This window comes from Strix aluco, chromosome 10 (assembly GCF_031877795.1).
Source record: "Strix aluco isolate bStrAlu1 chromosome 10, bStrAlu1.hap1, whole genome shotgun sequence".
NCBI classification, from domain to species: domain Eukaryota; kingdom Metazoa; phylum Chordata; class Aves; order Strigiformes; family Strigidae; genus Strix; species Strix aluco.
Window position 1 is genome coordinate 11,268,400 of NC_133940.1, and position 25,646 is coordinate 11,294,045.

The following is a 25,646-nucleotide window of genomic DNA, read 5'->3' on the forward strand; positions in this document are numbered from 1 at the left end:
AAATACCTATTTCAGGGCAAATAGAGAACTCTAAAGCTGAAATAAAATCTTTGTTTTACTTTAGGCTCATTTAAGACTTCGGTTTTAACTTAGACCATTTAAAAGAAAAAAGAAAAAAATCCCAAACCTAAAACCCAAAAAGAAACTACTGTTATTCATCATGATACCCATTAAAATGAACCAGGTAGAACAAACTGGTACAGAATCACAAGTTACATCTGGAGGCAGTTCATGATAATACAAATCATATTAGTAAGTGCATGTGAGGATAACATTTTCAACAAGCCAATCCTATTTGAAATGAGATTTTTAATCCAGGAGAATAACCCACAAAACCAAATAAATCTTGTTTATAAACTATAACATCAAACTCATTCACCTGAAAATGCTACAAATACATTAGCCAATTCTCAACCAATGGTCATGTTTTTCCGTTACGGTTTCATATCAGGAACCAACTATTAAAAAATTCACTGTGTTAAGAAAACAGCAGGGTTTATTTTAAATCTCAGGAGACAAGTCAGGAGTATGACCAAACTACTACAAACAGCAAAAACTGTAATTCATACACCAGGGGAGCCTGTATACTGAAGTTTTTACTGTCAATTACCACAAAGCGCATCACAGCATAGGTGCAGTCTAAAACATATTATAGAGGTGCAAATGATTCTGGTTTTCTATTAGCATTTTTTAATTTATTTTATATAAAAGGCAGTCAGGCACCTTCATGGTACACTACAGATTATATAATAAAGTGATTCACATTTTGATGAGTCTAAGATGATGGTTTCATATCTTCCAGGTACCTTGTTTTGTATGCAAGGGATAATGATGAACTGGGATTTTTGTTTTTGTAAGTAAATTACACAAAATATTTTCAATATTACGGGTAAAATAGAATTCACAAAGATTGACTTGAGGATAAAAAGCACTTCATAGCACTCAAACAATTTAAACAGCCTCAAAGAGAAGGCAGAGTATGACAAAAGAAGTTGCTCTGTTTTCAGTCACACCACTCCTCTCTGCATTGCCGTAGCTCACAGAGTTAGAACAAGAATTTCCCATTTCCTTGCTGGGGAAAGGATCCTTTCTGGAAGCTTTTATTAATATTCACTGTGTCAGGAGTTTGTGTTAATGGAATCACACAATGTTTTCCATCAAACAAAATATATTTTCTTGCTCATACATTTATATATATATATATATTTTTCTTACTTCATATGATGGAAAGAATGCCACAAGTGTGGTGAAATTAGTTCCTCAGCTATGCTTCTGCTGCAGTCATAGAAGGCACAGTTTGTGCTAGGTACAGCACATTCTCTAATGTGCACATTATGCACAGCAATCTCTCTTCTACATGGATGATCACCTTCAGCAACCAGACAAATCGGCAGTGGAGCTACAGACCCACCTCTCCATTGGCTACTTTCCAGCAATATACCTCTCTACTTTTACCATGTTTGGGCAAATGCTGTACAGTGACTGTATTTCATATGTTTTTTGAGCTTTCCATATACTGCATAATACCTGTATTAAATCCTCAATAAAATAAAATAACAGTTGGAAAAGAAAAAGGCATTTTGTCAGCTATAAGCTAATAGCAAGAACATGGAACAAGTCACATATTTTGAGCCTGATATGAACAGCTCCATGCTGTCTGCTTTTCAAATCCTGACTTTTCTAGTCTTCTCATCTACCCTTGCATTACTTGCAATTCATGACTGCAAATATGGGAGTATCACTATAACTCATGTTGCTGAAAATGGATCTGTGTCCACAACTAGTACAAATTGCCTAGGCAGTGGAACATCTGAGGACATTCAGGAGGCACTGGGTGGGGTCACTGGTAAGGCAGCAGTGGCTTCCCCAGCTCACCACTGCAGCACGCAATAACTGTCACAGCGGCTTCTTTTCTGTTAAACCACTGAGATGCTTTATTAACTGGCTATGAAAACGACAAATTCAATCAGACTCTACCTCCAATGTTACTGGGTTATTTTTAATAACTGTACTTACTGTTATTTTAATAAACCATCCACTATCATTAGGTTCTGGCAAACAAAACATAAATAGTTGGCAGTAATACTTCAATTTGCTATTCCTCTGCTTAAAGTTCATTAAAAAAGCGGAGTTCTTACCCCTTCAAGCTTTTGTCACACATGGAGAAGACACTTCTAATGTTAACTACAATAGGTTTGAAGTTTTATGGTTAATGCTAAACGCAGAATGCTTCAAGAAGCAGTATATATGCTTATACTGCAGGCATATTTGCAAACTAATAAATGTACTTGCTGTCACATGAAAACCAAATCCATCTCTAAGCAATATACTTACTATACTTAGTACAAATAATTCCAATGACCTTAATTTTCACTGCTGCAAAGCAACCCAGAGGTGTGCTGATCCCAGTGAGCACAAGCCAGCGATGGAGCTGTAAGAACTATGGACAGAACATTTTCTCAGAAAGTAAAAAATGGGCTTTAAGTTTCTCCTTGCAGTAAGCAGGTTTAGTGCTCTGAACTCCTTGTGCAGTACAACCTAAAAAAACTCAACACCATGACTCTCAACACACTTGAAGGATTTGGGCTTTTTGGTACATTCACATGATCAATTGTTCAATACTATTGTTGTCTGTGAAAAAAAATAACCCATACGAGTCTTCAACTCACGTTTGCTTGCTTTCTTTTACAGATTTCTAATAAGCATTAAACAATGCCTGTGCTGACTTGTTTCACCACAGGCTCAGTTAAGTCCAATCAGGGTTGCCAGCGATCTAAGGAAACTGAATCAAAGAGTAACTTCAGAAGAGACTAAGCAGCAGTAACCATCATGAGTGTCTAATGCTTATTCATATGCATTAATCCAAACTGCTTCTCAAATTTTAGCTGTAATACATAGCATGCAGCAGACAGTGAGGCTGTTAGCTGGCAACACTGGTGTTTTATAAGGATATTGGAAACCCACCAGTGTGCCCGTGGAAAGGCTGCAGAGTGTTTTTATCCAGTGAGTACTGGTGGTGTTTGGCCTTCCACGCACAGGAGGATGCAAATATATGAGGGTATGATTTTCAGAAACTAAGTATCCCCAGGGAGCCCTCGCTGCTCAGCAACAATGAAAACCATTCCCATCAGTATTATTTATATTGTGTAATAATAGCATATTACTTATATATGGACTCAATATCTCTGTGATGGATAGGTTATTAAAATGCCAGTGGATGGGTCAGAAATACATCAATATTTTAGCAGCACTGGTTATCAACCTAAGGCTATGCTGAGTCATATATTTTCTTGTGCTTGGAAAAGCTTGGAGAAAGCTACAATAACTGTCTGAAGTGACTGAAAGGATATTTGGAAGAGAATTCAAAGCTTGTAGTAAATAGTATTTTCCTTAAAAACAAACAGTCAAGATTGATTCACAAAAGAAAAAGAAAACGATGACACGAGATCCAGGCAAATTTAGAAGAGAGATCTGTATCAAATTAATGGGAGTGACAGGCTGCAACATTCAGCTTAAAACAAAGACCTGCATGTGCAGCAGCAATGTAAATATATGTCAGAACAGCAGGTAAATCATGGCTTGGCAGGGCAGGGGGGTGGCCGGTTTGCTGGTGCTGAGCACCCTGTGCGTCTCAGCACTGCGGCAGCGTGCTCTGCCTCCTCGCGCCTGGGACACCGGCACTCGCAAGCACAGAACTCAGCAGAGCTTTCAAGCAACCTCCTGGAGCTACTGAGGCTTCCAAAGGAGTCGAAAGTAATGGCAGGACAAGAGAAAATGGCCTTCTCAGATGAACTGAATAGTTATAAACTGAAAATGAAATCATGTCAGTCATGACAATGGAAGAAGAGGAATAAGAAACAGGGAATAATGTGATGCTGAGGGAAGCCACGGCAAGGGAAAGGCCTCACTGCAAAGGACATTTGCTTGACTTCTTGGCATTATCTAATGGACATCACACTGCTAACAGACTGCAGATGCACTCCACAAGAGCAAGTGCAAACCATGCCACCGTGCATCTGTTATAATGCTAAGACCTTTTCAATGATATTTGTAGTGATATTTGAACAGGTAAACATGCCCTTAAGTCTGCAAGTAGGAAAAAGCTAACAGAGTTATGAGATGGAATGGGAAAGGCAGTTACGGTACAGTCAGGGTACAAGTACAGTGTATACTAATGGGGCTCTAAAAGAAATAGTACTCTCCCTGCTCAGGAAAATATTTCCGCATGCGTTTAACCTTATCACCATGGATAACTGCACTGATGGGGAACTCGGTGCTTCAGCTTCTGCAGAACCGGGATGCCTGTGAACACGCTTGTGGTTAACCTTTATGCTAGTATACCAGTTCTTAAAAAATTAATTCAAGACTTCCTCCCTCCCAAAGCTTTTCTGCTGTTACTACAGACAAAACAGTAACACTTACTTCTTCATGCCAAATAAATGCCATTATTCAATCCCTACAGTTGGAACTAATAAAATACTTCATTTCCTAACATGTTTTTTCTACCATGTATTTGAATGTATTTTTATATAGTAAAAATCTCCGTTTTTCAGTCTCTGAAAGTACCATATAATAAATCAACTGGAAACTACACAAAATTATCACTCTGCCTAACTCCTGAAATTAGAGTTTGTTTGAAATAATAATTGTTCAACTTTACTACAGCTTTGTTCTTTGGTTGTGACTTCCTCCTAATGAACTTGAAGCACAAAACACCTCCTAAGGACTGGGATATAAATGTTTGATTTAAACACAACTGGAACGAACAAGACCTTTGCTAGGTGAGAATACCATGATTTGGAATATACAATGGCACTATATTAGGTCTAGAGCATGATCTCTTGGGCTCTGTGTCACTGACTGAATGTGATCACATCCTAACAGCTTAGGAAGTCACTACCTGTCAGCTGAGTTTCCGTAATTCCAGTGAGTGCGTGCTCTTAACTCACCACAACTGCAGGCGAGAACATTAACAGCTTCCATCTTTATGAACCTAATCCAGTTATGTAGCTTGATGGATGGTAACTTGTTATGCCACCATAACATTCTCATTGTCCAAGGCACAGCCTCCCAGCAAACAGGACTTAACAGGTAATGTCACGTCTCCTTCCTAGTTTCTGTTTTTACTGTTTTGTATGTATGCAAACACTGAAACACTAGGAATCAGCTTCTGATTTCGTATTAATGTAACACTGGTATAACTCAATGACTTTAGGAGAATTTTTCTAATTTATGCTTATGCCAAATCAGGTCCTATGAACTTCATATATAAAGAGAAGTGGTTTTAATATGTAGATATAATTTTCTTTTCTTATATAAAATTGATTGTGAAGGAAACTTAATTACATTTAGCCCATCTGTAGTAGTCAGATTAATTAAGTAGTTCTCTCTGTACTTATCTCTAATTGTAATGCCAACAGAACTGTCCTAGTCCATGTTATGTTGCCATTAAAAAAGAAAAAGAAAATTACTTTTAAAACCTGCAGTGAAATGATGTTAAGTGTCTGCCTTAAACTGACAAATTCAAGGAGATTTAGAGCTAAAACTGCCAACTCTTTCAATAAGTCACCGTTATTGGAGAATATAAAGCACCCAAAATCACAATACAGGGCACTTTACACAGAGCCAGTTCATAGACCATATCAAAAATGCTTTACATACATTACAGGCTAAACAGGATTTTTGTTTTTGTGCAGGAGAGTGAGTCAGTGGCTCGGGCAGCAGGGGAGAGCACCAGACAGATGGGAAAGCATGCGGGGGGCAGCGATGCCAGCTGTGGGACCTTGTGTGAAAGGGATACACACCAGTGTAGAAGAGCAGAGAGAGCGGGCAGAGAGATGGCTGTTAGATGTCTTGGAAATAAGGTGGAAAAGGAAGGATAAGAGAGAAATAAGGCAATTTTGACTGAGGTTCAGAAACGAGGAAGCCTTTGCCAAAGGACAGCATGGTCTTAGAGCCCACAGGATACAAAATCAGAAGGTCTCAAAATATATCTGTAAATGAGGAATCATCACTGAGTCAGAATGTTTCTATTGAGGTCCCACAGTGACCTCAGTTCTTGGCCCTAAATCAAGCTTAATTTATCAATGACCTAGAAGAAAACAGACAATCATTATACAAGGTTTGACACTACAGTGGAGTATGAGATCTCACCCAAGACATTGGGTGTCTGCAAGCATGATACGATAAGATAATATATATTTCAATACATCTCAGTGTACAATCTAAGGAAGAAAACGTAACTGTGCTTGGGGCAGATGTATTCACAGTCTGAATGAGAAAGCTGCACAGCAAGCACACTGTAAAGGATGGCAGTAAGTAAAGGAGAGGAAAGCAATAGTCCTTCTTGACTGTCCAGTAAATGAGTATTCCTAAAATAGATATGAAAAATAATTAACTCAGAGAATAATCAGTGAGGAATATTGTGGTTTTTCTCAGACTAGTAAGCTTGAAATAGAGCCTGGATGTTTCTCCTGAAAAAAACGCACTAGCTCATATTGGAATTAACTACTGGAAAGGAGGCAGAGACTAATTTATAGAAGAACTATGTTTTTCCCAGCAAACCTAAAACTTACACAGCCTTAGAATGAATCAAGACTACAGAGGTCTGAGGTAGGGAGCACGTAGTGCCAAACGTCCTCGTTCGACTGGTGGAAAAGAATAAATGATTATTTTAGTACAGGGTTCTGTTTGTGGTACTTTCAGAAATTACTTCTGCATGCTTCCTACACTGGCTTACTCAACAATCATTCAAATGTGGGTCCAGATAATTGCAAGAACTGTGCTGTGTCTCAGTGGAAACATTAAGAAAGAGATTAATGTCAATAAAGCCTCTTGAAATGTATGCTGTATGCTTGCAAATATATTCATTTAATATTAACATAAGACTAAACTCTGGATGCATTTTGACAGGCACAGAGATTTTATCATTTGGGTATCCATTAGCTGTCTTTTCCGAAATAGATGATGGAGTTAGGAGGTAGACTGGAAAGGAGATAGAAGAAATTACTTGTTACACCTTTTTTGTGGTTTGGTTTTTCTGTTGTTTTTGGAGGTTTTTTGTTTGTTTGATTTTTTAAAGAAAAAAAATCAAGCACTGGGATTGTAAGTATGGCACATACATAATTTCTGCCCTGAATAACACCTAGCACAACGGTTTGTTCCCTCACTGCACTGCTTCAGATGAAGTTAGTGAAAAAACTGTCTTGAGCAAACAGACAAACATTGACATTCTGTGATAAAAAGGAAAACATACCCCAAAACTATAGATTCAAATGATAATCAAGGATGTGACAGAGACACATGAATTATGTATCATACCTCCATCATTGTCCAGGTTATCTCCACACACCATTTCCATGACAACATTACATCCCGAGCCACTCCAGCCCACTTGACAAACACAGTGCCATCCATTCTGATCAAGAGTGCACCTCCCATTTCCATAACAGAGACCTGGGCAACCATCTAGAAAAAAAAATGTAAAAAAGAAGCCTTCATGGAGGAGTTCTCTTCTTTAACAGTTGCAATTATTCTTCAACATTCTTTCATACAGTATTATACTTTTTGCCTTCAAATGATCACAGTTCCCTTGCAAGCCATTTATATTTTTTGGCCAAATATGGAAAAATCCCCATCCTGCTCCCTCCCTTTGCTTACCCAAAAGTAATTTCTCAGTAAGGAATGAGTATTTTTTACTGTGTAATATTTTGTGGGCAGGAAAAAAGTGAGTAAACTTATAGAAAGGTATTTAACAGTCTGCCATGTCCATCTCTTTCTCTACTTATTGAAAAATAAGGTCTGGATCACAAGGGTATATACATAATCAACATTTATATCAAATATATACATGGAAAATCTTGTCTAAATGATGAACTGGCATTTGTGGACATAATCCTACACATTGCAGGGATTGGAGGTGGCCTTTTTATTCTGTTCATAAATACTTAGCTGAATGAGAAAAAGCCAATTTGATTTACGCTACAATAGAACTCTTTCTACAGAAGGCAAATGAGGGAGCATTTCTTTCCAATGTCCAGTTCCACTTCCTTCACATTATAGCCCATTCAAATATGACAAACACTTGTCCTTCAGTGGCTCTGATTCTAGATCAAAACTGGAACAATGACTGTAGCATTCCCTGGATTATATACTTATAAAGTCTGAATTGATAGTAATTTGGACAGTCTCAGCTAGAGAATTCTCTTGCCTATCAGAGTGAGAGAGAAATTGCCTCTTGGATGTGTACACTCATGTCCATCTGCTTGCATAGTTTAATGCCAGCTCAGACATTTGTCAAATCCTCACCATGTCACACATGAAGCCAAAGAACAATGGATAAAGCTCAGCAATAAGCTTAATAGTGCAAGTGGCATCCGTTCTAAGAAGGCTCCTTTTCTTTTGCCAGCATGGACACAGAGAAAATGAAAGCCCTTCTGTACTTGATAATGAACACCAACACTTATGTGTTATCAGAGAAAAATTTTTTGGAGGAAGAGGAGGCTCAGTCTGCATGTGTTTGGCAGCCCCAAGATGCTCTGAAAGGACTTTGGAGGAGCCGAACAGAGAGTCAGCGAATCTGTACGACTGATCTGTCAGGTTGTGACCTACAGCCCAGGATGCAGAACATGTCCTGGTAACTTTACATTAGACACATCATCTCTCCTCACCCTCAGCACAGTTGATCACTCACATCTGCAAACAGGGGGATTGGAGACTCTGACCCTGTTGCTCGGAAGAGCTGGAGATGGGTAGTACCGTTTTCCCACATTGGAATTCTGGAAGTTGCTGCTCTAGAATAGCATAAGGTTGGAAACCACCAGATACACTACAAAACCCAATTATTTGCCCCTTTTGAGGAACTGGGATAAAGGGCGGGATGTGAGAGCTGTTCTGGATTACAGGGATGTTTTTCCACTTCAATTCACTATCCTGCTGAGTTAATTCATTTCTTGTATATGATTATATTTTGCTGCTGTGTGTGGTTATCCTCTAAGACTATAAATGTAATCAAATGAATGCCTACATGATTTTATTATTATCTAATTCTGAAGAAATAATAAATACAAAATAAAGACCCAGGTCTTTCTGGAATATTGGTTGGTTTGATATTTCAGCTAGCAGCATTTTTGCAAGGGGCAATGTGCATCATTGGTCCGCACAGCATGGCTAGGACCGAGGGACTGCTCTCAAACTCGGGGAAGGTACTTGCGCTGACATGAATAAGCAGGACCTGCAGCAAGGCACAGAAATCAAATGAACAGCACCAGACACAAAACAACATAAAATTTAACTCCTGTATCAAATGATTTGAAGAGAACTGTATCACAGCTGGCACAGACAGCTTTTAAAAAAGTGTACTTCTCTATCAAAAGAAACTTAAAGCACAAATGACAAAAAAGAAAAAGAAAATTTTTATTCTCATGGAAGACAGGATCAACACAAAGATTTTTGAACAAGTTCTCAGCTCTGTCATTAGTTTGGAATGGTAAGCGAGAGCAAAAAACTGATTTGCCTAACATAGCACATCAGATGGCCACATAAAACATGCTTACATTGCTATAACTTTGCAAATGAGTTGGGCACATTATTTGTTAAAAACTGCATTTTCTTCTGCAAATCCCTCTGTCTCTGTGTGTGTATATATATCTCTATATCTCCATAAATAAGTGTTTTATCTATTCTGGCAACTTAGCAGTACAGAAGCTCAGACAAAACAGGTAACACAAAACACTTCATTTTCAATATTTTTGTATCTTTTCATTATTCTTTTGCAATGCTGATATGAAAAACTTACCTCGAACAGCATCTAAGTAGTGAGCTTAAAAAAGAAAAGAACAAAACTGAGATGGATTGAACTTCTGCACTCAAAAGAAAATACAGACACCATTTGCTTATGGCTTGCCACCTGTTGGTTAGATATAAAGTGTCTCCCTCTCACTGCAGTCAGATCTATTCCTGCTGCTGTGATCAAAACACATTGCACATGTGATTGTTCTCCATTTGATGACAAGCATGCAGAGGACAGCTTGGGCCAGCCCTGGCAGTGCCTACAATATGAAGAGCAGCTCTATTTATCTTTTTAATTATTTTGGCCCTTTTCTGGATTTGCTCTACATAATCTTTAGAAAATTAGGGCATTCCTCCTTCACAAATCTAATTCTTGATTTAGCAAATCAGACCTAGTAAATTCTAGAGCCAGTGAATGTATTATCTTAAAATGATCAAGATAAAGATAAAACACTCTCCTTTTTTTTTCAAGAAGCACGTATGAGCGCTTACGCTGCTTACCTCTGAAAATTAGATACCCTGCTATTATAAACAATTAAAATGTTAATGAATATTCTTGGTTTGGGACATTTTAGGGAGAAACGCTATTAGACTTTGCAAAAACCTGTTGTAATTTATTAAAAAAATAATTATTACATTTTTATAGTAATGACTTCTAAAAAGGTCTGAAAGCTTTACCTTATTGAGAGTATTGTTAGAAGCCAGCTATAGAAAAACAACTTCTAGTAATAAGTAAAATATATAAAACCTGAGACATGAAGGCAAGAAATTTAATACCAGAATTACTTAAGCTGAATAATAGCTTCATCCCCTCACACCTTCTGTTTCTTAAAACATTTTTTTCCTTCCTGACTCGAAGTTAACATATGAACACAACCCAAAGATAAGCTAGGACTGAGATATCTTTCCTATGTGTGTTTCTGTGTTTTTAAAAAAATTAATTTACCAATGTTATTTCCTCTAAACAGAAAGTGGCACTGAGTTGCTATTCTGCGGGACAAGCAGGGTGCACTACCAGTACAGAGGCACCTTTTTACACCTGGCCTGATTCTGGGTCTCTATTTTTCCAAAATGACTTGAATCAGACTGATGGCTCTGGCAGATCTTTGTGTAACTTGTTAAGATTTTACGTATGTTATTTCTCGAGGTACAAAGCCTCCTTACCAATGGTGCAGTGGTCCCCTTCCCATCCAGGGCTGCACTCACACTTTCCGTCCTTGCACTGGCCATGCTCAGCGCAGTGAGAGTGGCAGGTACGTTCTTCACAGGTTGGTCCCACCCAGCCCTCTTCACACTGGCATATCCCTCTTGAACAGACACCATGGCTGCCACAGTCCAGCGTACATAGCTCTGCATAGGATTACAAAAATACATAACATGGAACAGCAGCTTCATACCACAAACAGACATTACACCAATACTAAATTCAACCACTTCTATAAACCACTCATCAGTTGGATCAAATATGGGATTTCATTACCTAGTACAGACCTTACACAATCTGGCTGCCTCCTTCTTCAGCAGCAGCTTGGAAGATCAATTATTTGTTTGGGGTGGGCACTGCAAATGATGGCTTTGCATATGGTAAAGCAATGGGTCTAAAACAGACAAACAATGACACGAAAAAGTCTGTATCTTTTGACAGATTTCAGCTGAGGCCTTTAAGAACAGCATGCCATCTCTGTTCCCAGGTCCCACCGGCTCAGTTCTGAAATCTATCATAAACTCAAATATTGCAAGTGAGCTTGCAATTAAAGGATAAAGTGGCACATTAAATAGGTACAAACAAAAGTCTTTGAGATATTCAGACATTTGTAGTGATGGCAAAACGGCCTTCACTTACAGTAAGAAGAGCCACCAGAAAGGTAACAGTGAGAATGAAGAAGAGCAAGCACCTTGTTCTGACGGCAGTATACAATATTACATGACTCACAGGCCACACAGATCTGCCTAGTTTAAAATGGCTTTCAAGGATTAAAACTTGAAAGCCATTTTAGACTCATGAGAGTCAGGATTTTCCTTCCTGACTTTCATGACTCAATTGCTAAGAAACCAAAAAAGATGTTTCGGGAAGACAGGAGTACCTCCTTCATTGCACTCAGAACAATTTCTCTACCTGGGCATTGTAGACCACCACTTATCGTGAAGTGGAATGAAAGTCCTGAATTGTTTCAATACATCACAATTTGCCAATTGCAATTCTACTTCCACTTAGACTAAAGTTGTTCTGTGAAAAGAATGGCTTCATTATAAAAAGGCTCTATGTAGTTTGAATTTATTTAGAATAATTAGTGTCAAGAGACAGAATTTGCTTGTTATTCTGCAATTAACCTGCCACAGAAATGTTTCCTCCTTCCTCTCAGAAAGCAGCTGATAGCACTACAAGTGTAAGCCAAATAATCGTGTCTGCTCTGATTTCAAATGTCAGTGTTACATATTTAGTTGTGGCAAGATTTTTCCCTTGACAGATTTTAAACAATGATCATTTATATCTTGGAACTATTGTATATAAACATTCTTAAAAGCATTTGTAGTGACAAATGTTGTCACTGTATATACCAAGCAAAGTTTTTAAAGTTTAAATTGAAATTTTATCAATTCCAATCATTTGAACACAAAGAAAAAAGCAACACAGAAATGGAAAGTGACATTGCAGACCTGCTGGGCCATGTCCTGAGTTAGTCTAGCCCTTATTTTTGTTAATAGCCAGGGTGATGGCAGAGAGTGCAATCAAAAGAATAGGTAAGTAAGAAACTGGAAGAGCATGGTCAAACTCAAAATCACCTTCAGAAGCAGAAGGCATGGTAAAGAACTTAAGATAAAATTCAGTAAAAGAAAGTGTGAAGTACTGTGCTGAGGAAGGAAAAAAATCAGCTACATAAAACATAATTAATTACACTATTCAGGCAGGGACTTGTGTTATACTGGAGTACAAGATAAACATAATTATCTGATGATATTCCTGCAAAAGAGTATATAAGACAAGGAAAGAGACTGCTCTGCTATATTCAAACAAAAAACTGCTAAGCCTGGAGCATTATTCCTTAGAAAGACTTGATTGCTGCCTGCTGATCATGTATTAAACTAATGCTTCGTGCCTTGGACTGCCTGCCTGCAGGTACTGGAAAGGTTTTCTTCCCCCTTGCTGCATAATTTGGCTTTTTTTTTGTGTTTTGTTACTTGTTTGTTCCTTGGAAACCTGGGAGACCTCTCAGAGGACTACAGGAGGGACTTGCACTGTTATTTCATTGGTACTGAAGTCTCCCAAATAATTGATCCTATGCTCAGGAAGTAAACTGATCCCACCAGATCTGGGATCCCAAAAGAATCACCTCCTGGCCAGACTGGCAGAGGACCACTGGTATTATTTTAACTTATCTTTATAGCTTGCTGCACGGGATAACTCCTGAGAATTAAATCTAACAAATTACCTGCTACTTCAAGGATTTAGGCTGCTAGAGGGATGCCTTTGATCTCTCCTGATCTCCCTCTAGTTCATTATAATTATTGCTTTTGGTATTATACTGTAAGTGGCAAAGACTGTTAAGAGGATTTTAAAGAAATATTCTGTAGTTTACACTATGCTGGGGCAAGTGGAGTAGATGTTTTTTTTGACCCTTCTGGATTGAGTGTCTACTACGCAGCTGTTTTGCAGTTCTGGGACTGGCTTAATTCAACTGATGCCAAAACTTCAGGGAATATTGTAGGAATTGGTATACAGAAGTGGCAGTGTAGGCTGGAATGGCTGAGGTGGGGAAGCAAAGTGATACATAGAGCTTCTGATCATGTCAGCAGCTCTAGCAGTTCCCATCACTTCTCTATCTGTAAATAAATCAAAGAACCTGCTGTGGAAAACCTTGAACGCATTCCCACACACGCCTGCCTCACCTCTGTCTGTCTACCCAGCAGAGGCTAATCACGACAAACTCATCATCCAAACAAACAAAAGAAATAGCAGCATGGAGCCGACGGCAATGTAGGCACATTCCTACCATAGGGACATAGATCTTGCACATATTCCTATCTCACAACCCCAAAATTAAATGGATCTTAAAATGTTTGAAAGTTTCCCCACGTTTCACACCAGGAATAAAATGTTTAAATGCTGTTTAAGATCCTAAATTCAATCAGATTAATGGAGATACAAGATTTCCTATCTCATCAAAAAATACCCTAGGCCAGTCAGTATATAGTCTTGACTCGCATGACTCTTTTTTTAAATTCTGTTTTCCCACATAAGATCATACACAGTCAAGCAAATTTTCCTTTATTTTTTTGCCTGTTGGAATACAGCGGTTTCCTCTATCCCAACCACACTGTCTTGGAAAAGCAACACAGGTTCTGGACTCAAAACTGGCTCTGTGTGATAGGAAATGTTAGGTTAGTTGTCCTGCACTCAGCTATTCAGTTTTAACACTCCATTTCTGCCAGCAAGTCAGGGCACAGTAGCCAGATACCAGTAACTGAGAAAAAAGTGTTCCAAAAAAAGTGTGTGTCAAACACGTTCCAGCAAAAGAATGCTGGAATGAGCTTACCTAGCTCTTGTCTCTCCTTCTAGTAATGCATTTTTTTTTTGTCCCCCAAATATTTAATGTAAATCTTCTTCGATGCAAATCAAAACCAATTCTGTAAGCACCAGATGCAATGAAACCTGGTTTCTTAGTTTGGACCAGACATTTTCCACGGTTACCCTAGTTGTCCTGCTGCTCAGACAACTCATACTTTATGGTCATTGAGGCCAATCTTGAGACTTACATTTGTTTCAGTGATTTAATATGAGGCTTCAGAAATGCTGTTTACTGTGATAATGTATTCTTTTGCCGTGCAAATCCAAGATTCTCCCCAGACTTCTCATGCAAAGCAAGGGAAATCAAGCCTAATATCATCCTATTAATGCTGTGGTAGTAACTGCAGCTTTAATCCACAGCTAATTCAAACAACTAAGATTAAAAAAAGCATTATCAGTTCAGGTTGTCCTGTTTTAAAAACAAAACAACTCCTTAGCTCCTCCAGTAGATAAACAAGTACAGAAATATCAGCATAGCAGGGAGCCACATTAGCATTTGTGTTTGTATCGAGGGACTGGGTTTCCACAGCAGACTAGACAAAATGAGATACTTGAGTGAGTGGACAGTGACCGAATGCAATGGGAAACAATACAATAACTTGAAATGGGTAAACAGCTTCAAACGAAGTGGTAAATGTGGTAAAAATTCAGACAGCACTGAAGCCAGACAGCAAGTCAGACATCATGCAACTATTCCGCTCAATGGAGCATCTTCCTCCTTCCATAGTAGTTGGTCCCACGGGACTCAGAAGCACTGCAAAATGCCCCGCAGGGGCCAGCACAGTGGGGCAAGGGCTTTCAGCTGTGGGTAGGTACAGCAGTTGAGACAGCCAAAGATGTCTCCTCTGACTGAAACAGCTATTCCACTCCCCCTCCTCTCCATCCATCTCCTGACTGTGGTCTCTGACTGGAGCTTATCATCTGAAACTGTGGTGAGTTGATTCTGATCATGAAACAGGTAGGTAATTATTCACTTTATTTTCCTAGGATTATACCTGATAGCTTGATGACCTAAATCAGCCCACTGAGGGATCAAAGAAGCAATACAGGCAGGGCAAGGGAAGAGATGTAGATCACAGCCTGGACAGGGACTGTCCGGCTGAGGGGCCACAAGCTGTGCCACTGTGTGATGCAAAGGACAAGAGCAAAGGGGAGATGACTTATGTAAGGTAATAAGGGAGGCAGGTGACAAGACGTAGAGTTTGGATTAGTCAACTCAGGAATATTACCTCACAATCCTTCAGTTATGCTGTTACATTAATTGTCAATCATTCTTACAATGTACAGTGCAACACATACAATTCGTTAAGTCCTTCAACTGTGTTGGTGTCTAGGCTCGTAGGCTTACATAAAGCCATCTCTTCTCTCCCACTCCCCTTTGCCACTGTTTAGCGGGATGTATGCCTGCCCAGCTTGCCTACCTGAGCTCTAGGCAGATCTTGTGGAGCATGGTGGGTTGAAGGCTAGTCTGTGGCTAGTAGACCACATCCTCAGCAGGTGTGAATTTTCAGGGCTCCCATGAAACCAACAGATTCACCATAATTCACAGTAATTCACGGCCCTCTTTCAGTTTTTGTACCTGTACACTTTGCAACCAAAACAAGGTTCTCTAAGTGTAGGGCTGGAAAGTTAATTTCCTTATTTAAAAAAAAGCTCAGCTGTGCAGACTCACTGCTGGCAAATTGCTGGGAGCTGGCCTTAACTGACCCCTACAGTTTCTTATAGGCTTTCATGAAACACAGTCTTTATCAAATCTAAAATTCAGTCCTTAGACTTAAACCAATTAATGAGTAAGAGACTTAAAAAATGTTCAACTCAGTCTAGAATTTTTACTGACATGTCCTTAATTCTGAATGCTCATTAATTTTCTTGGAAGAAGGCAAATGTGAGCTGTGAAGCATTATTTGTACATATTCTTGAGGAGACAAATATGTTGATCATTCTTGAGCTAATCTAAAAAGCATTAAAAATTCACTCCACGCTCTTCATTTTAATTATCTAAGTCAACAATGAGTTCTTTCAAATGTGTTTTATAATAAGTTTCTACTTGTGTGATATGAAAAAGGAAATTAAAGCTAAATATTTTATGATTTGTAATGATAAGGGAAGATTTTAATGTTCATTCGACATGTTTCAGAAATAACTCTTAGAAAATCATGATAAGAATACAAAACTGTGTGTAAACAAAAGTGGTCAAATACTATGAAAACACTTTCGTTTTACTTTTCTTCACATTCATTGCTGAGTCTTGTTCTACAGACCGTCTAAAACCTTAAATATCATATTCATAATTTTGCTATCCATTTTTAAGTAAGTGGTTTTCCACAAAGATTAGAAATTAATCTATCCTGACTTTCACCCAATAAGCTTAACTGCTGGAGGCAGCTAAAAAATGACCTATCTAGGCCTAATAAAGAAAGTTTTTTCAACTTAAATATACATTGCATTTAATAAGCTTGCATGATAATTTCAACAATGTTCCTGAGCTTTTTAAATTACCTTCCCGCTGTGTCCTGGAGACAACTCTGTTCTAGCTTTCATTTTCAGCGACTGACTTTATTAATATAATTTTTTACAACACAAAAAAGTTCAAAAATTCTAAGTTTTAGGAGTTTCAAAATCACTTGAGCTATTTTTTTTTTTTTTCAGTAAAACCTAATGGAAAGTTGTTCCCACTAGAGAAGGTTACCTGAGAGAGTGCACTATAGAGGTTTAATATAGATACCAAGTTTTACATATCTGTACTAGAAGAGATATTATTTTTAATGTACAGCTTATATTATTTTTCCAATTTAAATAAACTCTTTTGGCACTCTGGATGTTATAACTGCATCTAATCTAGACTTCTCCAACAGCATCACCATATGTCAGTTAGGTATGCAATTTTTTACATTTTTAGCCAACCACAGCTACGCCAATAAACCGTCAAGCTAGGGACATTTTTTTCTACAGAGGCAACACAGAAGTTTTACACAGGCTATGACAGTATCCAGTGGCACTTGCTCTTGAAGCCCGAGCTGGAAATCAAAGGGAGTTGGAAGTGTCTGCAAAACATTAATTTTAAAGTCTTTGGCTGTCAGCTGCCAGGTTTTGTCAACACGTTTCCTCTGGCAAACAGAAATCAGGTTCCTGCGTGGAAGAGGCAGCAAAAGTGCGTTCCCCAACCATTACTGCTACACCTTCTCTCTACCCTTCACATCATCCAGTGACCTTTGATGGGATAATGCCATAGAACTTTACAGGAAATCTGGTAGAATCAAAAATAAATCAATATGATAGATCATCACTGAATGACTGACAACTGTTTGGCAAAAAAAAAAAAAAGAGCCTCTACTGTCAGAATACTAAACCAACACACAGTTGTGACATGAATCTATGTGCATAGCCCAGTTCACCTATTTTAATGTAGATTTATAGAAAACAGAGGTGCAAAGGACTTCACGTGATCATCTATTCTTCCTTATTCCAAAATCATACCTGGCATCTCTTAAAAGCTCCCAGCAACAGAGAACCTACAACAGGACTAGGTAATCCATGCCACCACCAGACTATCTTCACAGACAAATATTCTCTCCATCTAAATTTCTCCTGCTGCAATACTTCTTGTCCTTCTCTCCATGCATCATGCGCTTACATCTGACAATGAAATATATTAAAGGTCATCTCACAATACCACAACAGTTTGTGAGTTTGAGTGGTTTGTTATATTTGTGTGCATAAATTCAAAGCAACACTTTAATGTTAATTACATGAATGCTGCAAAATTATTGCATTGAATTTGTTCACACATATACCTCTAAAACAATTGCCACAGTCATTTCCAAAGATTCTGCTCTTGCACAAAGTGGAACTTGATGGCCCATCCCCACAAAAGACTTGAAGAGTGAGATTTATCTCAGCCAACCCAAGACATTTGTGTTTGAAATAGTTTTCTATTACAGTCTGTTATCAGGCTAGAATGTTTAAATTTATTCAGCTACTGATATTTATCCTTTCTGACACTGTCATGAAGCAAGAGACTGTAGCAAGCATATAAAGCTATGTTAAGTGGAAGAGGAACAATTTTGGAAAAATTCTCAAGGAGAAAACAGGTCGTACTCCAAATCTTATTTGCCCTTGTTTCTGGCTCTGAACAACGTTAGAGAGGCTCGTAAGGTATTACAACTATTTAGAGTTTTCTGTGCATTACACAAACATGTGGACATTCCTTAAACTCCTTAAATATAATTATTTTCTTGCATCTTCTTGATGTCTTCTATTACTCAGACACATACTAAGTACCCCCTTTCCCTCAAGATTACATGACTGATACCCTGTTTCCCATTTTCTCTTCAGTAGATCTATTGGTGTTGCTATGAAATAAATTAGTAATTCCAGTAAATATGGTTTTGGGTGGTCTCACTGGCAACTGAAAAATAGCACAGCTGAAATCACTCTAACTGAATAAAAGTTCATCCTGGTGCCGTTCTTCATGTTATAAACTGCATTATCCCAGGAAGCGTTCTATCAGGAGGCAAAGAGGTACTTCAGGAGGTTGAATCTTCCTCAGAGAGACAGGAGTTGCAGAAAAGTACTACTGAATAGTCAGTGTCTTCAGAATCAAGTGGAGCAATCTAAACTTCACCCAGCCCTGACTGTTATTTGGGATAATTCAGACACAATTACTGCACAATGGCCAACTATTTCCATTCTCCAAACATTGTTTCATTTTAAACCTTTCTATTGTAAGCTTTATGCAGAAAACCTTTCTGATGTTTTGCCTCACAGATATCTAACTACCTTTCTTATCTTCTTACCACAGGCCACAACACATAAAATAAAACCACTGGAACTAAAATGCCATATCCTCACTGTTTGTTACTCAGAATGTTTCACCATCAATCTAGTGACGGTTTTAATTGCTTTCTGGAAGTAATCCTACCATCATCTCATTGAACTTATTTCTGGTGCATTAAGTACTCTATAAATAGCTCTTCTGACTTCTAGTAAGAAGGCCACCATTAACACTATTGTGTATCTCAAAATACATGAATGTAATTGCATTTTAAAAAAAACCTGTAATGTAGCTTCTGATAATGCTACACCTATTTGAAAGTTATCTTTTCCAAACTGGGAGCCTCAGTTTGCTCAAAAATTTATTTGTGTAGAAAAGTAATCAGTGGACAGACAGAAAGGTCCAAAGGGCAAATGCAGCAGAGACGGGGGAAACAACAAAGAAACTTTTTCCCCTTCTTAGATCTTTTATCACACTTTTTTTCCCAGCTTTATTTTTCATCTGACGAAGAATATTTTCTTCCTGATCCAAATCCAATTTGTATATAGAAAAAAACCTCACCCTTTATTGATTTTGCTGTGGTTCAAAATGGTATTTTTACAGTGCAAAAATTTAATCAATACAGCCTGATGAATCTGGACTGGTAATGGTAAACATGCTAACAGATATTTCATTTCAGGCAGCCAAAGCTCTGAAAATTGATACCACTGAAAAGGATTACTCATTTGCCATTGGGTATATCTCTGTTTACCCAGCCATAGTACTGGTGTAGAGCAGAATACAATTATGCTGTGCTTGCCACACAAGGGACTTCAGCTGCAGAACCTGTCTCTTTCTTAAGAGATGATACAGGCTGGCAGGTTGGACAAGGCCTTTGTAAGAATCATTTAAAATAAATGAGCAGAATTGTATCCGAATAGCAAGGAAGATTAGACTGACACAAGGGTGAGGAGAACCACACAATATTCTGACCAGGACATTTTTTAAATACCATGTTTTCCAAGTAAATACGGAGTTTCCTTGTCGAATTTGGTCCTGTTTTATAATTTGTCTCCACTGTTTGATTTCAAGTTGTACATGTTGTAAAGCAGTGAGATTACAGTCGTCACTGGAGATTCATACTCTGACTATAAGCTCTGAAATCCTTCACAATACACTGAGAAACACAAAAGGAAATGCCGTGCAATGTCTACCTTGTTCGATATTTTATTTGATCAGGAGACTAGTAAGAAAGCAGTCCAGAACAATCTATCGTGAGCAGTAATGAGTGAGAAGAAAGCTATGAAAGCTATGCCTTTGTGTTCACTCACAGAGGGGAAAATGCAATCCACAGTTCCTTGGGCTGAAAAGCCAGTTGTGTAGGAAAAATGGGAAACCTGTTGAGTAAGTGACAGACCATGAGAATCAGGAAAGGCATGAGACCTATGATAACAATGAGAAACATGGAGAGCAACCAAATGGCTTTGTAGGGAAAAAGGAAACTGACAAAAAGATGGCTCAGTAGGTACATTTAATAAAGCTGTCTCACAGGTACAGCCTGATCTAATACAGCATCAAAAGAAAACAAAGATTTTGAGACACCTATTTGCAGCAAAGGTTCACCAGATTGCCTGAGTGGGTCAGGATACGTCTTTATATAAGCACTAAATCCTTCATGATACACAGAAGTACTATTATTAACATTGACTAGGGCTATGCTCGGAGCATAAAGTTTTCCACAATTATTTAATTAGTAAATTTGATTAGTAATATTCAGTAAAGTAGTAATGATTTATTTAAGCACTATTTGCAAAGAGTAGGCACCATCTTTAATTCACTGGCTTACAGGATGACCTCAGAATATTGGTCCACTCACAAAAACTGCAAACATTACCTCACCCAGGTCACGTGTGCTGTACATTCTGTGTACCGGCTAACTTCAGTAATGAAGATATATTTTATTTATCATATCTCTGAAGGGCTCAAAATGCTGAAAAAGTGGGCACTGCTACTACTTCTAACACATTACAGGAACATTTATTCAGATTCACCTGTGTAAAAGCAATGGCAGCCCCAAAATGGCATAGATGCCATTGCTGCCCGAATTGGACGTAAAGTTGGCACTCAAAAGGAAATGGGATAGTGACTTGCAGAATCTACATCAAAGTGCTAGGACTGGATGCTTTTAAGAGGATGTACTTGCAGTTTGTTTTTTTCCCCCCCCCCCCAGGGAAGAGCCAACTACATGGACAGAGAAACGGTGGATCAACTAAAATAAGCCTTAGGAATGTTGTGTTTACAGCAAACAATTTGTATCACAGTAACGACTAATATGAGAAATTAAAGGTTATTACCAGCTTCTAAGTAACATCCCAGTTTCACAATCAAAAGCAAAATCAGCTGAAGAGGCTGGCCTCTCTTTGTAGCACAAATAAGCAGTTTCTTGGACAAACTCAACTGCCAGGCATAACAAGCTCTTTCACAAAAGCAAGGAGAGCAGCCTCAATTAGCAAAAGTCATGCAGTGCTCAGTGACTATGAACACTGCTTACACAGACAAGGAGCCAACATTTCTATGTTCATTGCTGCGTTTGTGAAGATGAGTACAGAGAGAGATGAAGCAGCTCCCAGTAAATAAACCATAACTTCCTCTGTGTCAGCAGCATGAACAGAAATAGCAACACACATCTGGCAGCGGCTGTTCTGTCTTGTTGCTGGTAAAGCAAAGATGCAGCTCATGACTTGCATTTTTCCTGCACCACGGAGAAGCAGCACCTTGGGCACACGACCCTGGCTTTTACGTGAGCACTGCTATCACGCTCCTCAGTGTCCACGGCACAACTGCAGTAGTGCTTTGTAGATTTTAAGAAGGGAAGGAGTGTCCTTTATTATTTTGCTCACTCTCTTTCTTCTATGCTGCCTACATTTTTCCACTAACTCACCACTTCTCCCTAGTCCCTCCTCACCCATGCAAACACTGCTTTGCTGAGGCAGTTCTGTTATCCCCAGGACATGCTGTCCCATCTCATACTGCTCAAAGAAACCCTGCTACTTCCCACTCCGCAGAGCTGACAGAGGCACCGCTAGGCTGGCCGCCCTTTTTAAAGGCATTTTTGTCACGAGTGCATGGGTAACCAGAATAGAAGCTGAAAATACAAATGTGCATCAGCTATCTGCAGTCCATCAGAAAATGATTTTGGATGACAAGGTGATAGATACTATTTTAATAATCTGTTTATGAAATAGCCAAGACTTCCTAAACTGAAGAGTGACATGCCCAAATGTACACTGCAGCTACAATACACAATTGCTCTATCACCATTGAAATGTTCTTGCATAATTACTACAAATTTAATTTTATTTAAAAAGTATTACTTGAGCCTAAACATTTAAGCAAAAGTCCTTAAACAGAGCAGAGACCAGAAATTCTTTAGATGTCTACATATATTACCATTGCAACAATCTACACAAACAAAAAGCTTAAACATGCAGTATGTAGGAGAACAGAAAGTTCTCATGATTTTGACTTTTATCAATAGCAATTTCCTATTTTCAGAGGTAAGTTAAACTTCACAGACTCTGCTGCATAATCATACTGAAATGATAGTTATTTTTGTAGAACTCTTACATGACAATAAAAAAAAATATTATAAATATCTGCTTTTCAGGGACTGATGCAACACATTTTGCACAAGAGGTGGTCTGAAATTCACTGAAGGACAGAACCTCTAGTGCTTTTTTGTACTCTTGCCTTCGCAATTCCCCCATTCGTGCTTTTCCAGCTGTGAGGAAGGGAAGCTCCCTCCTAACACAAGAACCCTTCTTTAAATGCTGGTGGTATGGATAACTTGTCAGAGTTTCATCATTGGACTTGGCTTCACAAATTACAAGTAGAAGATTTTGTATGTCACTACTGTTCTGTTGTCCATCTAGGCTGTTTTTAACCCTCCACTGCAGGATCCACACCACCAGCAGAACGTTCCCACAACGTCTCTACTTCAGAGACCTCTTTTATAAAGGGTTCTTGTGGAGTACGAGCCTTTCATATTTAGAATTTCCATCCTGATATTTTCTTGGATATAGAATATTCACTAAAGTCCTTTCCATACTATATTCTGTCAGTTGTTTTACCATGGTTCTTAATCACCGTCTAGTAGATTGACTACCATGTAGATGATAAGGTTGAGATGCAAAAAGGGATGCAGGCACTTAATTACAACTTTAAATGTCCGAATCCAAAATTTAGACCCTTAAACCCTTTGCTCAGTTTACCTAATTTTGAGGTGCTTGAACCACTTTGGCACTAAAATCCCACTTATTTGCCAGGTTTTGCTACTAGATAATCACCCAATTGAGTTCATAACAGCTTTACGTTAAGATCTCTAGTTTCACAATCTGTATGATCTTACACAGGTGTTGCCTAAGGATCTGAACAGGTGTTACTCTCAAAACAGTTCTACTAGGGTTGGCCTAGCACAAAACACCAACATTGAGGTGGACAGTTCCTGGACACAACGGACTCCCCACAGAGACACGATACCATGCATACAGAGAGGAAAGTCTCTGTCAGCTACCTAGAAGGTAGGATAAACAGGACTACTGCTGTCACCTGAGCAATTCAGGTATCTTGCTCCTGGATAAGGCAAGAGCTGCTGGAATAGAAGCATCTGAAATTGGGTCTGTGGATTCCACCCAGTGGAATAAGTAATACCTTTTTGTGGATTAGACCAGCATTTACAAAAGCTGACTTAAGTAAATTATGTTTTACATTTGAATGAGGGATATTTCCAATAATTGCTGAATGAGGTGCGGACAGCAATAGATTAAGAATCTTAATTCTCAGGAAGAAAAAGGGAAGGAAAGAGCCATTATTTTTGGCATACCTGCAAAATAAGCAACAATCAGTTGAAAAACATCCCAAGTTTCCTCATTGTGTATCTCATACCCTTGACTTACCCTATTTCTTAAATCAATACATGACTACATCAGGTATTTCTGGTTCCCTCTGGACTGATTTCAACATGCAGGAGAATTAATTTTTACTGGAGTGCTTCTTCACTGCCTTAAATTTCTCATGTTTTAAATTCTCCAGCAACACATATTAAGTGCTCCAATCTTTAACTACTAAGTTTTTAATAGAAATCTTGCTCACCAGATATCTTTTTGCAAACTCTTGCAACTCTGCAGGAGATACAAATCAAACTAGTCACACATCGTTTTTTTTCTTTTCAATGAAATATATGGTAGTAAGAAGAGTCTTTCTACAATGCCAGACAATGTACAGCAGGGGAAACTTCAATCATCCTTTTAATTAGCAGAGCAGTAATAGTCAAAGCTCCTCACAAATTAAAGAAAGAGGACAGCTAGATGAAATTAAGTAAGTCCATCATTTCTTCAGAACAAAACAATGAAGGATGGTTATAGTGTAATTAAAAAGTTCTTGAGATTTGTCTAATATAGGGAGCAGAGTAGAAATACCAACATGGAACAGAGCAGTCTATAGAAAATGCATGACAGATTACATCACGTATTGAGGAAATTTCAAGGCTATTTTCACTACTGTGAGTTGTTTGCAGTGAATATCCTTGTCCTTGGCAAATGAGAATGACTGACACCCATAATTTGCAATTTCCTAAACCTGAAGAGTTTTCTGATTGCGATGAAATGGTTTTACCTAATTATTTTTTCAAGTTGCAGTTTTTGATGTTTAATTTTGAAACCAATTTGAGATGTCTTGAACTATATTAATATACTGTATTATGCCTTCATTTCTTTTTGAAGCACTTTACTTTAAAAAATGCATACTTCTAATGATTTTTAAATTACTCTACTCTGCACATATCAATTTACAACAATTACAACATTTTGCATTTTTCAAAGCACTTCATTTTTAAAGAGGTTTTATGCTTCGCAAGATACTGAAGGAAGAGGCTGCTGATCCATTTTTACCCTTTGTAAAATTACCACCAATCTTGCTAGAGAGAGCTTAACCAAAAATAGATATGCTAAATATATACCATCTCCATATAATCATTTTAGGATGAATGTTTTTGTGACTAAGAACTGCCAGTATTCTTTTCCCAATCATAATTAGGTTGCTTCAGTGGTATAAATGGATTCAGTGGAATTATGACAAATGTCCTGGAGTAAGGACGATGGAAACTGGCCTACTTTGGCTGAATAGAGTCTAGAGAAGCGAATACAGGACAGGATGTCAGAGGCATCAGCTCTGTCACAGATTTCATTATTTTTCAGTCTATAGTATTTTAGGCATAGTGCTGCAATTAATTAGCAACTCGGGGCTGGATTCTCACCTGAAACACACTGGGATAACACCGGTGGGATCACTGCAGTTACACTAATTTATGCTAGGTAAGGCTCTGCCCCACTGAAGAATTCTGTCACCCATTTTCTCTTGATACTCCCTCAATCTCAACGCTCCATGTTAAAGGTGTCAATCTGAGAACAGAAGACAAGTTTTTTTGTTCAGTTTGTTGATGCTGCACTTTCAATTAGCCAGAGCTTCCCTTCTACCTGA

The 25,646-nt window shown here is 38.3% G+C and overlaps 1 protein-coding gene across 4 annotated transcripts in view; it reads right to left on the reverse strand.

Moving 5' to 3' along the window:
• Positions 1 to 25,646, reverse strand: part of TENM1 (teneurin transmembrane protein 1) — a 348,057-nt gene that overhangs the window by 91,891 nt on the left and 230,520 nt on the right. For 3 of the 4 annotated variants that reach the window (XM_074835266.1, XM_074835264.1, XM_074835263.1), the window contains 3 exons: positions 10,954 to 11,139; positions 9,797 to 9,820; positions 7,321 to 7,467 (listed from right to left, as the gene is read on the reverse strand). In XM_074835266.1, the coding sequence (XP_074691367.1) occupies positions 7,321 to 7,467; positions 9,797 to 9,820; positions 10,954 to 11,139 (357 nt within the window). The remainder of the gene's footprint in view (positions 1 to 7,320; positions 7,468 to 9,796; positions 9,821 to 10,953; positions 11,140 to 25,646) is intronic. The other variant, XM_074835265.1, reaches the window with a different exon arrangement.